Source organism: Coffea eugenioides, chromosome 8 (assembly GCF_003713205.1).
Source record: "Coffea eugenioides isolate CCC68of chromosome 8, Ceug_1.0, whole genome shotgun sequence".
NCBI classification, from domain to species: Eukaryota; Viridiplantae; Streptophyta; class Magnoliopsida; order Gentianales; family Rubiaceae; genus Coffea; species Coffea eugenioides.
Window position 1 is genome coordinate 40,843,397 of NC_040042.1, and position 16,462 is coordinate 40,859,858.

General features: G+C 35.8%; 2 protein-coding genes across 4 annotated transcripts; one reads left to right on the forward strand and one right to left on the reverse strand.

The window, feature by feature from the left end:
• Positions 1-299: 299 nt before the first annotated feature.
• LOC113779884 (cell division control protein 2 homolog A) lies at positions 300-5,005 on the reverse strand. Of its 2 annotated transcripts, XM_027325650.1 has the most exons (9): positions 4,917-5,003; positions 4,126-4,157; positions 3,852-4,036; positions 3,064-3,184; positions 2,387-2,560; positions 1,786-1,949; positions 1,441-1,528; positions 1,212-1,265; positions 300-624 (listed from the first exon to the last, which is right to left on the reverse strand). In XM_027325650.1, exons 2-9 carry the CDS (start codon positions 4,132-4,134, stop codon positions 535-537), a joined length of 885 nt encoding a protein of 294 aa, XP_027181451.1. In that variant the 5' UTR covers positions 4,135-4,157; positions 4,917-5,003; the 3' UTR covers positions 300-534. The 2 variants fall into 2 exon arrangements, with proteins under 2 accessions (XP_027181451.1, XP_027181452.1); XM_027325651.1 differs by lacking the exon at positions 1,212-1,265 and having other exon boundaries at positions 4,917-5,005.
• Positions 5,006-10,786: 5,781 nt separating this feature from the next.
• On the forward strand, positions 10,787-14,813 carry LOC113779377 (mitochondrial import inner membrane translocase subunit TIM17-2-like). 2 transcript variants are annotated; one of them, XM_027324944.1, is made up of 3 exons: positions 10,787-10,909; positions 12,599-13,430; positions 14,534-14,813. In XM_027324944.1, the coding sequence occupies exon 2, from the start codon at positions 12,733-12,735 to the stop codon at positions 13,423-13,425; it is 693 nt and encodes a 230-aa protein (XP_027180745.1). In that variant the 5' UTR covers positions 10,787-10,909; positions 12,599-12,732; the 3' UTR covers positions 13,426-13,430; positions 14,534-14,813. The 2 variants fall into 2 exon arrangements, with proteins under 2 accessions (XP_027180745.1, XP_027180746.1); XM_027324945.1 differs by having other exon boundaries at positions 10,788-10,909; positions 12,599-13,426.
• Positions 14,814-16,462: the final 1,649 nt, after the last annotated feature.

A 16,462-nucleotide genomic window follows, 5' to 3' on the forward strand; every position in this document is an offset into this window, starting at 1 on the left:
AAATATGCCAAAAACAATGAAAATTTCTTGGTTCCTTCAATGATTGGGAGCTATATTCAGGAATGGTACATGGAGCACCAAACGAATCTAGTATTCGAGAGGCGGATGAGAATATCATTTCAGATATAATTGATCTGCAGCATTCCGGTAGAGAAAGCTCAACTCTGAAAATAATAATGTCATATTTGAAGGAAAACGTATCTTTCAATTTGGTTGTGACCCAAAAGAAAAAAGTATCTTTCATTTTGGGAATGACCTTACAAGAAAACTAACCAAAAAAAAAAAAAAAGAAAAAGAAATGAGGTTGACAAACCGAATGTATATCTTTGAGCATTAAACTGGAATTCAACATATATAAAGAACAAGAAATTTGGATTCCACGCCAGCAAACCACTGCAATATAGATTGAATGCGACCAAGGAAATCAAAGAACAAAAAATAATCACCCTAAGAGCACACATATATGACTGAATAAAATCCCATGGATGACAGACACCAATATACACTTGCAACCAATAGGAGGCGAAGACAATATTAAGGGACAAAACCGATATCTTTGAAGTACTCATGCTCAAGTGCATTCCTAGCTGTGATTCTCTTGCTGGGATCCAGGCACAGCATTTTCTGAAGCATAAAGAAATCAGCATTAGGAAATCATCATTGCATCAATATCTTTTACCAGAACCAACAATGACAGTTTTCTAAATGCCTACCTAGATTCATAAGCTGGAAGGGCAGTAGAAGATCAAGGAATAATAAACAGATATCAGAGATAGGAAATGCTGAAAGAATACAGCATACACATATTGGCAACAGACCTAAACCCTCAGAGCGAGAGAGAGAGAGAGAGAGAATTGAAGGACATAATCATTCTAAAGCAAAACCTTCAGCATCACGTTAAGCATGAGCCCCATAAACATAATAAGAGCATACAGTGTTGTGTTAGCAATACCGTTTCATGCCAGGGACAAAATCACAGCAAAAGAACAACGTTTAGCACACAATTAGTTTGTGATCAAACCTCTAGCGCACAACTAGCTTGTGATAAAAGTACCATACAAATGAGAATTAGTGACTCCAGGTTGAAAGTTTTTATAGCCCTGACAAGTGTGTGTTTGCCAGAGTTCAGGACACACAGGACTCTGATGCATCTTTACTTTTGGAGGAGTATTTTGTCCAGTAATAGAACCAGTCTCAGAAAATGGACTTACACGCAGGAGATCAAGACCAGCAGCATCAAGATTGGGAACCACAGTTGCCAGATCCTTTAAGATAGAGGCACCAATTAAGTCTCCCAAAAGTGGAGTCTGTGTGTGTCTGTTTGTTTGTGGTTGTCTCTGTGTGCGTGTGTGTGTGAGAGAGAGAGAGAGATAGAGAAGGTATGGAGTGGCTTGGAAAAAACAAAAACACATAGATGAAGCGATATTGATTTGTAATCACCTGTGAAGGCCACCTTGGAAATGCAGACTTGAAATCAGGCAGAGAGGTTACTCCAGGCCAAGTATCCTCATTTGGAGTGCCCATAACTCTGGATGGACAATCAATAATAAGCACAAAAAAAGTCAGTAATGTGCCAGAATTTCTTCATCTAAACATAAACTGTAACCCTGAGGCCCCAGGAAACATAGCAATCAAGCTCTTCTGTCGCAAAACAATCAATAAAAAATTCTTGAAACTTTACAAGGGCATATTTTTCCAACTTATCCAAGCAGGCAACTGAAACAATCCATTGAATAACAAGCAGTGAAGATGAGAAGGGAAACCTTGATGGAGAAGATTTAACACCTGAAAATTTTGAAGAGTTCATCTATCTCAGAATCCCCAGGGAACAAAGGCCGCTGGTTCACCATCTCAGCAAATATGCAGCCAACTGACCACACGTCAACAGGAGTAGAATAGTGGCGTGATCCAAGTAGTATTTCTGGTGCCCTGTACCACAGCGTAACAACCTGGGAAGAATAAAACTAATTAAGGCCCAATAAGGGAAAATTTGCTGGTTAGAATCGTCGGTTTAACAGACATTTGGGAAGATAAAGAACCTATTATAACTTATGACTTAATTCATTAGCAGTATTGTCACAACTTCACAACTTAAAGCCCAAAAACAAAAGTTTCACAAGTTGTGTATAAAAGAATACAAGGACTGAAATCAAAACTATGCAAAAACCAGTATTAATTGTGATGGATAGTAGTGAACTGCTAACAATTTTCGGATAGTCAAAGCAACTCTTAAAAAAACATCAAACTTGTTAGTGCTATAAAAGCTTCATGATTTTAAACTCTCTCTTGATACCTACATGAAAGTCATTTCAACTTTGTTGCAAAATTACCATGACTCTGAATTATAATATCTTAAAGAACCCTCAACTTCTTCATGATTACTCACCTCATGAGTAAATGTCCTGACAGGAATACCAAAGGCACGGGCCAATCCAAAATCTGCAAGCTTCAGTGCATTAGTACGGCGATCTATGAGCAAGTTTTGTGGTTTCAAGTCTCTATGAAGAACTCTGTGAGAATGGCAATATGCGATACCACGAAGGATTTGATACAGAAACATCTGCAAAAGTAGAACATATAATGGTAAGATGGTGATGAACATTCCACAGAAGTCCACGTTCACTAATCTGAATTATGCAATTTGAGGCAATATTAGTAGGAACTTGATTGAATTTATGTCCCTCTTGAAGACACTACTTTCTCTGCACAATTATTCCATGCAAGTATGGAACAAAATACAAATAGGATACTGCCTTTGATACAAAAGACCAGTCACATGGAGAAGCATGTGCCCCAACCTGGCAATTTAGCACATCTGAGAGAAAAAACAAAAAGCCCAACCTTATAGAGTACAGATAAGCTTTAAGTTACAAAACAAATCTAGGGAAGGATTTTGGAATCAGACTGCAGAGAGGGAAACATTCACTTGCTTAAACAGTGGTAAGCCAAAAGCCAGAACTTACACATTCAACGGTATTCTTCTCATATTTCCTCTCCCAGAAAGAAAAAATCGATTATCATGGATAATATTCACCAAGTGCAAAGACGGAAGATCTCACTCACTTTTACAAGGCGTGGGTCCTTAGAGAATTCTGGACAGGAATCCATGTGCTTCTTCAGATCCAAGTCCAGATACTCAAATACAAGATATAAGCGCTTCTCGCTGTGCACCACATCCTGCAACCTGTCAGCCAATATTGTAAAGGATCTGCTGAAAAAAGGCTGTGACCGTATTGTGGAAACGAGTTTCAACATGTACAGTATTAAAAAGGTTCAGTAATGGCCTTGAATAGGCATTCCCATCATGCAGTTCTATGTTTGTGTGTGATTGATGGTTGAGAACACCCCCCCCCCCCCCGCGCAGGGAGCTCATGCACACAGAAAAACATATGACGTAAAAAAATGCATTCTTCTTCCCATTTGAGGCAGCAACAATGAAAAATTACAGAACAGAATTGAAAAATAAGATAAACATCAGATAGCATTAGTTTTGGTGTGTGAATAATGGACACTTCAAAGGAACTTCTGCAGTAAAATTTCAGTTCCTACACTATCATAAAACTTCAGCAAACTGAACAAGTAGAGACTATTTGGTTATACTAACAACATGAACAAGTAAAATCAGAATCTATATTTCATTCCAACCTTGAATCAGCAGATTTGTCCACATTATTCACAAGAGGATCATAATACAAGTACAATGATCCATGTCCATGTCTGAGCTATAATTTTATGAATATGCAACTTTAAGAACGAAATTCAATCTGCTAACCTCCATCATATGCTAAACATTCTCAAAACAAAGCTATGATATATATGATAGTTATATGTGTACTGAGTCAGCAGACTACCTGACAATGTTTCCATGCTGCATCTCTTTCAAGAGAGAAATTTCTCTAATAGCAGTGCTCGGCACACCTTCATCTTCCTGCTCCAGACGAATCTTCTTCAAAGCAATAGTTTCATTAGTCGACTTGTCACGTGCCTTGTACACCACTCCATACGTTCCTTCCCCTATCTTCTCAACCTTCTCGTACTGCAATTTTTCCCCAAAACTATCACATTCCAACACTAACACGAATCACAAATGAAAAACTGAACAAAACTAATCAAGTAGTTCTTTACCTGGTCCATCTAGTCCACCGCAATCTGACTCACTGACGAAAGAAAGCATTGAAAATTTAGCAATATTCGTATCAGCAACCCACATCATGGTATTAAATGCAGGTGCGTTGTACAATATTTTACAACAGAATCTACTACAAAATTCTTCACAGATTTTGCAGAAAACCAGGCAGACACAAAATCAGAATTTTTCCAATTATCTTCCATAACAAAAGCAGATACTGAAAGCTAAGGAAGGAAGAAAAAGAAATAGGAAATTAAATAATTAAAGAGATAAAGTAAAAATATATATCAAAAAAATAAAGAATTAACAAACTCGTAAGCCTTTTTAATCTTTTACCGAACAAAAACCAAAAACTTCCAAAGCCTTTATCTGATTGTAAATAAACAAAAATTAACAGAAACAGAAAATCAACATACATTTTGTCCGATAATCAACGATCTAATTTCTCTTGAACTAGAAATGCGGATTACTAAAAATCAACGCATCAACTCGGTTCAACTAACAAATTAACTCCAATTACTTTAAAAAAAAAAAACACACACACACACATATAATTTCCATTTCAACATATCACTTCAGCATTTCTCAGAAAGTTAATAAAACTAAATTCCACAAAAAAATATAAAAACAGTAAGAAAATAAGCGGAAATTACAAGCAAAAAAAAACTATATCTAGACTGAATTAACGTTACTCTTCTTCAGTAGGAGAATTTTGCTCGATTAAAATGCAAGTGCTGAAAAGTGTAAAATGACAAAAATCAAACGAAAGAAGCGCGTGGAAACGTACCCGAGAGATCGAAGAAGAATAGGTACCCTGCAAGGAAGAAAAAGGAAAATGAGAAGAGTGGGCACCGGGCACTAAAAGCAGGGTTTTATACTACTTTTTTTTACTTGCGCTGCTTTCCTACTACTGCCTCTTTTTAGTGGTTAAAAAGAGAGGTTTTCTTTTTCTTTTTTTTTTAATCTTTTATCTTTTGGGTTTGTTTAATCCTAATTTTGAGAGTGGGAAAATGGGGGTCTATTTTAACATGGGTCGAGGATTGACCTGACCCCGGTCGACGGTTAACTGAAAACTCGGAAAAAGGATTGTGAGGTAAAAGGAAATTCTTGAAAAGGAAACTATATAGATTCTCCTCATTTCCATGTCTCACCTTCTTCTCCTTCTTTTTTTCTTTTTTTTTTTTCTTGAGAAGAATCCATTTCTTTACTTGGAAAAAAAAAACTATCAGAGTTATCAATTTATACAAGAAACTTTAGAGCGCTTAGATTGCATAATACTTGTTTGTTTAGTGAAACAACGTTTGTGAATTTCAAGTTTTTATGTAATATACGTCGAAACGTGTTCGCGAACTCTGAATTTTTACCTAAACTGCGTTGGAGCAAACTACAAAAGGGGAAGTTCATAGGTCCATATTTGTGAACTTTAAAAGTACTTATTACAAGGTGGAAGTACTTAACAAAGGCTATTTATAAATTTTAAGTTATTGAAAATGGAGTAGTGTCTTCTAACTTGGCTGAGGAAAAATATGTTGAACCGCTCTTGTCAAGTGACTCTTACTTGAAGTTAAACAAGTAGTACTATTTTCTTTTCTGATAAAGTAGATTGTACTAATAGTTGAATCACTCAATGGTACATTTGCTAGTCAACAATAATATTTAGTAGGATGTTTTCATAAAAGGCAAGTGATGATGACCACAATAAATGGTGATAAAACAAATGCCGTTAAATGCGAATCACGATTGAAGTCGTCATAAACACATTATTATTATTAATTTTGATATCTTTAGAAGCAATAATTCAGACTTTTATATGCAAGGATTCTAAATGCGCATTAACTGCTGCAATGACTCTGTTCATGGTCCGAATTTAGTTGGTTAAAAGAGTTGGCATGGTGGACTCTTTGCTCCAGATTCTTCAATGGTTGGAATTCAAGTATTGGATTTTCCTCCTTTCGCTACAATGTACGATGAATGGAATTAATTGATATCCATCCACATTACCCTAGTTGGACTGTACTAGTTTGTTACTGGCTATTAATTAAATCTAATCCAAACATTTAAAGTATTCATAATTTTTATCAAAGTGATTACTAAATAAATATTAATTGATAAGACGGTTTACTTGTAATTTATAGGTCTTGGAATCGTCAAAGGATAAATGAAGTCAAAAAAAAAAAAGAAGGGTGCCCAAGAGGGGGATGGGTTGGAGACCTCAAAATCACAAGATGTGAAATTCAAGTATAGGCTACCTCTTCTTTTATTTTTTTTTGTCCAAACGATAGGAAAGTATATGCCACCTCAAAACATGAAAAATTCTTCTATAATCTAGGAGTTTGGGGCAGCTGGTAAGCAGGTTGCTAATGCTTACATGAGATCGCAAGCTCGACTACTTTATGTGGCCCCTTAAAAGTTTTGGACCAAACCTTTACTTCCAAGTAAGAGTTAAGTTGCGTTTGATAAAATTGAATCTAAATTCTGAAATCTGAATACTGAAATAATTAATTTGCTAAATTTTAAGCGCTGAAAAGAAATATATGAATGTCTGAATTTTAATACTAAACCTGATAAATATTTATAACTGAATGCTTAATAAGTTTAATTTGATAATTTTGCCCTTATATGTTTTCATTCAAAAAAGAAATAGAATCTATGATTTAATTAGTTTAAAATTGTTAGGTATGAAAATGACAATATTTATTTTTAAATTCAAATTAATATAAAAGATGAAATATATTATATGAGTAGTATGGGAAAAATGTAAAAATCATTAAAAATTGAGAAAAGAGAAACAGAAAACTGTTAGATAGAGAATATAAGGTTGCTTAATTAGATAAAAATTTTGAATATAATTAACAAACAATGGTAGATTTGATAGATAAGATAAAGTAATTGAAGTAATTCTATTAATTCTTATCAAAATTAAACATTCAGTTAGGATTATTGTGCTGAAAAAAAACACACACAAGTTCAGTACTGCTTAACAAGTTCAGCAGATGGATTTTCATTTATCAAATACTCAAAACATCTGAATGTCTGAAAAGATTCAGTTTCAGTACTTTTTTATGTTATCAAACAGACCCTTAGACTCTGCAGGCACTCCTCGGGTTGAATCTAGATTAGTCTCATTGAAGGTTAGGATATCATATGTTCAAAGAAAAAATATTCTTCTATAAGTGACTAAACTTTCGCTTTTGGCCTATTTGGACTAATAGAAATGAGGCACGTAAGCTAGTAATGCTTAACAGAATCTCTCGTCGTGGCGATGATGATTGATGGATAAGGATACGTTTGGATCCCCGTAGAATTAGAATTGGAGTTCCAATTCTAATTCTTGTGTTTGCATGCTACTTTTCCATAGAATTAGCATTGAATTCTAATTCTAAGAGGTTCCAATTCCATGAGTTGAATTCTTTATTAGACCAAAAGTATTTTAATTCCAATTCCACATCTAAACCCTAAAATACGGGTCTACACGCAGATCCAATGTGGGTAAAAAATAAAATCGGGTCAAGTTTATTTGCGTTCATCTCTGTTTAATTCACCGCTTTTTCTCAGCACAATTGCTCTTCCCTCCGCCACCGCTTCCACCTCAACCCTAACATTTTGCCTCTCCCACCACCATCTCCCCCATTGCCCTTCGCTCCTCTGGCCATCCCTCTACCCTTCTTCACTCCTGCCACCTCTTCAATTGCCTAGCACGATTATATCCCCTATTGTCACAACCTGTAGTTTACCCAAATTTTTAGCCTCATCCTGCCCAAGGAAAAAAAAGAAGAACAAATTTACAACTTCCAATGCTGTTTGGGAATTACACAAATTTTTATCGTCATCCAACCAAAAAAGGAAAAAAGATTATTTGCAAATATCTATCTTTCTCTTATCCCAAAAAAATGCAAGATGTATCCTCCTAAACATAATAAGGGAAATTGTTCAAAATGTCACTCACATTTTATTAAATAAAATTTTTCATCTTTTGAATTGTTAATATCCCTTATACATTCAAGTTAGCAAATGTTGGTTTTATCTTCAGTTTTTAACCACTTTTTAACCTAAATTAACTAGGTGACCACATGTCAAATCCCATTTTTTTTTTGTTGCAAAAATGAATATGGATTGGGTTAGATTTCACATTTTTAGAAATAAAAAAAATATGTGGTTCAGGTTGGATCATACTTTTTTAAGGTTAAAAATGAATACGAATTTGGTCATTATTTAAACTACGAATGGGATCTAACCTTTTGATCTCCCAAAAAATGATCATATGTGAGTCATGTAATGGATTTAAGGTAAAAAGTGCTTAAGTAATTTTTTTCAAAAGCTTTTCAAAAAATGTAATCGAACAACCTCTTAATGGCATAAAAAAATTATTGACATAAAATAATGAAGCAAATAAGATTTTTCAATTTTTTTTTAGCAGAGATGCAGCTCCTGACCCTTTTGTAATACTTAAATGCCCATAAAAATAAATAAATAATTTGAAAAGTTAGTTTTAAAAACACTTACATGTGAATAATTTTTTATTTTAATAATAGTGAAGAGTTGAAGAAAAGTAATAAAAAAATATTCGACTTATAAATTTGTTATATGAAATGAAAATGTACACTAAATTAATGATTGGAGGTTTAACACCGTTTCTATTTGCAAATGACACATGCTGATCGACATAGAAGGCCAATGGTCGAGATGCCTAATATGAGGAAAATGCAAATCGAAATCAAATACGATACCCTAAACTTGATTAATTTATTTACAATTCCATTGAAAGAACTTTAATTTGAGGATGAAATCTAGTCTACGTAACAATTAGTACAGTTCGAGGCATTTGTTACTAACACAATAGAACTAATTGGATTAGAGTCACTGAAGCAAGTGAAAGATAAGTGTTAAAAGCAAAACTTACTAAAGTTGTTGCCAGTACTAAATTCATTTTAGCAAGACCACTCGCCGTAACTTACTTATGGTTAGAGCTGTTAAGTCAATCGAGTAGCTCGAAAGTTCGTTAGAACTCGACTCATTAATTTTGGTTGACGAGTCGAGCTCGAAACATGCGTTTAGTTAACGAGCCGAGCTACTCGGCTCGTTTGATACTCGAGTAACTCGTTAGAACTCGTTAATGAAGGGCATATTTGTTATTTTAGAAATTAAAATTATAAAAATTAAAAATTATAGATTTTTATTAAGGTTAATTTACACGAGCTCGAGCTTGAGCTCGTGAAGCTCGACTCGTTTGTGATAAACGAGTCGAGCTCGAGCTTGAACTCGAGCCACATGTACATTTAACGAGCCGAGTTCGAACACATTTTAAAGCTCGTTTTCCTAACGAGCTTGAGTTGAGCTCGGCTCGATTAACAGCTCTACTTATGGTCAGTTAATGTATGAGTTTTACATGAAAATAAAATCTAGAAAAGAGCCTTTAAATTTCACAATAAAATCTTAGTCCAGTATATTATGTGACATAAAATTCTTGAATTTTTTTATGCAAATAACTAATTCAAAATTTGTTATGTCCTTCCACGTTATAAATAACGTCCTTTTTCTACTCCAAAACGTATAATTACCATTAGGTATACAAAGTATTTCGCAATTGGAATTTTAATTAAACATATAAGGTTTTATTATTGTATTCTGGATTAATTATTAGCTTTTGGCATGTGAATTTTGCATATGTGGACTATTAATTAGAATAAGAAAGATGGGGCTTCCATATTATGCTTTTCTTTTTTTTTTTCGGATAGGTAAGGTGCTAATGCAGTTTAATTGTCTACTTAGTGAAAGACGATCCATTGGCTCCAAAACTCAGGATAAGAAAGAAGTTTCGCTATGAAGGGTAAATTTCAATTAGAAAACTTTCTTCTTCATAATAAATAGAAAACTTTTCAAAAATGTTAACTAACCAACTTTAATCACGCAGTGATGAGCTTTTACTTGTTTTAAGAAGTCTTTAATTTTCTCAAGTAAAACTCAAAAATGGTTATTTTCTTGTTGGACTTAATTGAGGAATTAATTTGAAATTTTGAAATAAAATTAGAGGAGTCGAGACAAAAGGCAAATTTCTATTGCAATTGGGGGTCGATTAGAAATTTGAGTTACCAGTTATAAAGGTGGGATCCAATATTTATGTTGGGCAACCAAATTGTTAAGAAAAGAAACTAAACACCTCCTTTTCTGAATCTTACTCGAACCAAAGTATCATCGTTACAAAGTTTCTTGTCTTGAGAACCTGTTGATGTATCATATAGTTATTGTTGACTCAATTTTTTTTGCATTCTCAATGTGCCAAAGTTTCGTACGAAAAAAAACATGATTAGTCGCAAACGATAAAACGGACGGAAAACCTGTGATTTATACCCAAAAATTTACGTATCTTCGTGCTATTGGCTAAAAGGAACTTTTCACTGGCGGTCAGGAAACTTGCGTGGCTGAGTAAAGACCGATCCCTCTATGCATATTTACATACTAGTAACAGTGCCCGAATAATTAGATGAGAGATTTGCATTGTCGGGTTAACGGCTACTTTGTAGCCCAAGAATTGCAAGGTTCTAAATTTAAAGGTGAAGGTTTATATTATTGGACAAACGGATGTAGCGTAGCCCAAGAAGCCCATTTCCAAAGTCCAACCCTTTTATTGACTTTTACTAAAACTCCGGTCTTCCACCGCCATCAAGCATCTCTTAGGTCTCAGCCTCTCCGTTGTTTCTTTTTCCACGAACCACTCCCCTCGACCCCCTCCCCCTGCCCAAGATTTCTCCATAGCAAGCTGCCTTGATGTTAACCTCAACGGTGCGTCGAAAAGAAAATCCTTTTCTTCTTTCATTAGCATAATATTAGTATTGATGTTCTTGATGCATTTGATTTTTCATTTCTGAATTTTATGGTCTTTTTTCTTATTAATTTCCATTTCATCTCTCCTGACACAAACACAATTTTTTTTTTAGAATTTTCTTCATAAATTTAATTCCAGGTGAGGAAATCTACTCTTAGATTAATGGGTCGTGCTTATTATTTCCGTTTTGTTTCGGGTTTGCGTTAAATTGACATTAAGTAGGGAGAATTTGTGGTTTCTGGCTTCTTCTCGGCCGGGGGTATTAATACATATGCAAAAAGATGCACAAATTTTTGTTCGAGAATCTGAAAATTTTGGTGCGGAGTGCAAAGTCCAAGTTTTGATTTTTTTTGTCATTTATATTTTATTTTGGGTATAGTATGGTAGTTATTCTACAGAGTCTTTTAATTTACAGAATTTTTGCTTGTATTTTCATTGGGTATGAAAAGGAATAAGCGCACCTGAGTCATAGTTATTTTTTCCAAATCCCCATTTAAGGAAATGTGACATTTCTGAACTTGACTTACTAAAATGAAAGATTTAGATTTTTCTCTCGTGGCACTGGGTTGTTATTGGGTGGCGGGTAGAATTCGTTGACTTTGTAAAATATGAAAGTTTGAATCTTTGATTTAGTCTGGGTTGTTATTCAGAGGTAGTAGCAGTACATATAGACTCTACCATGTTGAAATGCAATTTGGGTTGCAAAATTCGTTTGTGTTTATCCTCTCTTAGGACCACATAGCTAGTGTAGCAACTTGTTCATGTGTAGTTGTTAGCTGGTGCATTACTATTGGAGTATTTGTGCTTTTGAATCTATGCGATGAGAAAAAGGGCATATCAAGGACATAGGTGATCACTGGTGAACTTGAAAGACGTGTGCAACGAGCATATACTAGGACTGAGATAAGGTCATGGATTTTTTTTTTTTGGGAGGGCTGAAGATTGAAGAAGTTACTTCCACAAGAAAATGAGTGAGGGTATTGCTGACAGCTCGAATCAGCCATGACTCGTCAGTCTTTTTTTTTTTTCAACCGAAGACTCTAACCCTCAGAAGGGGAAAGGGGAAGGGGGAGGGCTTGAGAGTGGAAATAGCAAGCTTACGGTTCATGACCTTGTACATTTGGTTTATTTGATTCTATCTGTTCTAAGTCTGTCTTAGAAAATATTTTTCTTGATGCTGAAATTACTGAGATTGCAGACTACTTCATTAAGAATAAAATATTCGGGGAATGTATAACAAAGAAAGTACTAGAAAATGAACATTTAAGAGTTTACAGGTGATTATAATTGAAAGTCTGAAACTTTCAGATGGTGGACTGAAAGAATAGTGAAAAGTAGGTTTTGAATGATGCCAAACGTGAATCTTTTTATTAAAACCCTATATGCAGTGGTGGTCCTTTTAAGGACTCTGACCAACTGTTTGGTAGAGTTTCAACTGCAAAATCAAAATGGTTTACTCTGAGTTCAATTATACATAGCATTTGATTTGTTCGAGAACTTGATATTCAGTTATATCGCGATCTTTCAGGACAGTTGTCTAAGTGGATTTAAGTAGCTATAATTATTCTATATCCAAATAAATGTTTGGGATTCTGCAAGTACCACAATCACTAAGTTATTGGGATACTTCCTATTCTTACATGCAGGGGACGTGGGTTGATCTCTAAACCAATTGTGGAGGACTTAATTGTGTCAAGTTAGGTGCTCTACTTTTTCTACTAGTCAAATCTTGCTTTAGTACTCTCCTTCCTGCATTTCTGCCTCTTGGTTTATTAGAGACATGGGAAGTCCAGAGCACTCCCGAGAACCTTGCCCTGATCGTATACTTGATGATGTTGGTGGAGCATTTGGTATGGGTGCTGTTGGAGGTTCTGCTTACCACTTCTTGAAAGGAATCTATAATTCTCCAAAAGGTGAGCGCCTAATTGGGGGTACTCAAGCAATACGTATGAATGCACCTCGTGTTGGGGGTAGTTTTGCTGTCTGGGGTGGACTATTTTCCACATTCGATTGCACAATGGTTTATCTTCGCCAGAAAGAGGATCCATGGAACTCAATTTTTGCTGGTGCAGCAACTGGTGGCCTTCTTCAGATGCGTCAAGGGTTTGGTGCTGCTTCAAGATCTGCAATGTTTGGTGGGGTATTGCTTGCTTTAATTGAGGGAGCTGGAATTATGGTAAATAAACTCATGAATGCTCAACAGATGCAACAGATGGAAATGCAAGTACCGCACATGGCAGGTGCACCTGGATATCCAATGGGTCAACTGCCTGGTCAAGCACCTGTAAATGTTGAGGGCCTAAGAACTGGATCTTCTGCGTCCTCTTCATCTGCCTCATCCTCCGGATCATCGTGGTTTGGGGGATTTTTTGGTGGTGGAAAGGAGGAGGAGGCAGGATCGAGCAGTGGAAGCAAAACTCAGGTCCTGGAGAGTTTTGATGCTCCAAGCCCACCAACATTTGAGTTCAAATAAGGTTGGTAAGTGGCATTTTATTCAATCAAGTTGAATCTGTCTCGCTTTTAGTATCCATAATCATGTATTAAATGATAGAAATTAAGTGAGTTTTACCTCTAAATTTAGTGAATCATGTCCTTGTATTAATGACGCAATTTCAATGATTTTGGTGTTTGATTTGTAGAAAATGCTAGATCTCAATGGGGTTAATGGCTTCTATTTTTTGGTTAGCACATTGCTAATACTAGCTATCAGTAAATGATAAAGTGCTTTATACATATTTTTTGGTGTAAAGTTTGAGAACTCCTAGGTTTGAGAAATGCCTAAGAAAGCCATAAAGAAAGCCAAGGCACTTTGTGGTACACAAAGAAAGCCAGGTATCAAAAGTGAGCTATTTGTGTGCCCCTTCTCTCTCCATGGTCCCAAAAAGGAAGTAAAAGAAAACCACGTAACAAAGAGAGGGATAAAGTGACCTATATACTATTTGAGCAATGATAATATACATGGTGTGGTTCATTTAATACATGATTACCATCTAATAAAATGTGCATCATTACATGGGCATTGTTAATTCCTTCCTCAATACCATCTAATGGATTTCTCTCTTCTCTTCCAGCAACAAATGTTGATGGTTATGATATCATAATTGGATCAAGCATTAGTTGAATGCCCAGAATTTATGGAAGTCTTGGATGGTGTGGTTTCCATACATGATTTTTACTTTGACTGCATGAGCTTGATATTTTTAGAAAATAACCCACAACCTCTGTTCTTTCTCTGTTTGTGACACTGACTTGCGCGGGAATCCTCTGTATCTGAGCACTTGATTCTTACGCTGTTCTCTCTCTGGAACACAAACATTGTTTGAACTGTCTATGCATACGTCTCATAAGAATGCTACCTGGACTGTAGTACTTTGCTAAAAGGTAGAGGCCAGTTTGAGATATTTGCCTTGTCCATAGTCTTTTCTTTGATGAGTGAATGTCATGATCAAAATCTGTTCCTAATTTTGTGGGTAAGCTTCTCCTTATCAATAGTTTTCATGCTGGTTCCGGGTAATATAACTTTTGGTTGGACTAATTTTGGATTCCCAAGTGTTTGAGTTCTTCGTGGGTTGCTTGTGTAGGCTTTTGGCAAAGAAAAGGTGTCAGTTGATCCATGCGCCTTTGAAGTTTACAGGATGGGAAGACAGATTCTAATAACTACTGTTGTTGATTTACGTGTGCGGATTTTCGATTAGAAGTAGCTAAAATGCAGTACAGGTTGCCGTTTAATTTTGGTGAATGGAAGCTTTGTGTATTTTTGATGACTGTATTAATATAATGATAACCTATGAAGTTTTGAAATTGTCCAAATAATCCCAAAGCATGCTGTCTACCATCCAAGAATTGGAATGTTGTCATTATCTCTCTTCCCGAATGATAACAAATGTTCATGAAACTCTAAGCCGTTGTCTTTCAAAACTTGGATAAAGTCACTCGCCATCTTAATTTTTCTTGTTCCCCGTTTTTCCCATACAATTACCAGGAGCTCAAAAATCCTTGTACGATGACCCTTGTCAGTACTGTATAATTACACGATTGATTGAGTAGACTTGTTCATGGATCGAGTAATCAGTCCATATGCTTAACACCATTGATCTAACTAGCAACGAGGTCAGTTTGTGCTGCTTCTACGAGCCACATGGCGAACTCTTATCTTCAACCTAGTTTCATTAACGAGGTGAATCTGCTGCATCGAACCATGTAGCTCGGAGGAAAGAACAAGGTTTTCATCAGTATTCTTGTCCATTTAACTCGAATCTTTCCACCATCTTCCAAAGACTGATGCCAGTTCGTATTGAACAAACCATGTTGCCTAAATGAAAGTCCAATCAAGACAGGCAAGAGTTTATGCTCCGTGTTGGTGCATGAGATCGTGGTCATAGCTTTTTGTTCGAAGGTTGTTCAAAAAGGAATGGGTTCTGTAATGACCTCGTATTTGACTGATCGAATGAAGTATAATGGACGCTTTATGCTCATTGAAAGTGCAAAAAATGCACCAAGACTGCATAGTTCTTTTCAACTTCTCATTCAGTTTCTTTTTGTCATTTCTCTGCTTTTGTGCTTATCTTTTAATTCTTCTGGACCGCACACTACCCAACAAGTGGCGGGCGGCCGTGAGTTTGGTTAGTATTAAATTGCAAAAAGTTGGATTTATTTGTACTGAAAAGGTGAGGAGATATGTGGTGAATGATTATAATCATCCCATGAAAGAATGTGGAAATGGATTCTTCAGAATTTATATTATTAATTCCACTAATGCAGTTGATGTGATGAGATGGGTTGGTTAGCAATACTGAGGCCACTGGATGACTCTGCGATTTCTGGATGTGCTCTATAACAGTTGTATTGCAGCATCCATTTTTTTCCCGTCTCGAGCTCACTTTAATTCCTATCGTTTCGACCAAAAAAAAGGGTTCCCTTTTCATAAGAGGGGACGCGAGATTAAGTGTGTCGTGACAAAGAAATGGCTATTGGCATGTAAAAGTCGAACTCCACACCATCCACGAACAGGTTTCTTAGGCTACAAATGCTACAAACGACTCCAAGACTCAATTATACATTGGAATGGAGTAATACTTTCTGTATGGTTTCCTAGTTGTTGTACTTTTTCCAAAGTTGGGGTGTATAGTTACAAACCAAAACCAAGTTGCATTCATATATCAAATCGTGTATAGCGAAACGAATCTATATGATGTTATACTAAATTATATGTAAAAAGTACAACAATCGTACAACTACGTGAAACTAGCAGCCGCACAGTGCTGAAGTCTCAACCGTCCCTAGCTGATGGTTGAGTTTTTGTCGAGGAGTGTATAAACGGAACACTACAGAACATTAGACTTGTTTGAATTGTCCCCAAGAGAATGTGGAGCGTTGCAGAACTATTCTACGACCAACCATGAAGCCAAAGGACAGTTCGCAGATGAATACATTTCTGTACCAATGTAAAGCAGTAGCTTACATAAACTATTAGAGCCACAAGATGGGGATTTTAGCTTGACATGACTAAC

Excerpts from the sequence above, each read along its gene's own strand:
- LOC113779884 (XM_027325650.1), bottom strand. Across the intron at positions 3,185-3,851 it reads CAGCATGGAAACATTGTCAG|GTTGCAGGATGTGGTGCACA; the intron begins GTAGTCTGCTGA and ends ATTGGCTGACAG. Across the intron at positions 625-1,211 it reads CTGGTCTTGATCTCCTGCGT|AAAATGCTGTGCCTGGATCC; the intron begins GTAAGTCCATTT and ends TTTATGCTTCAG.
- LOC113779377 (XM_027324944.1), top strand. The coding sequence starts at position 12,733 with ATGGGAAGTCCAGAGCACTCCCGAGAACCTTGCCCTGATCGTATACTT.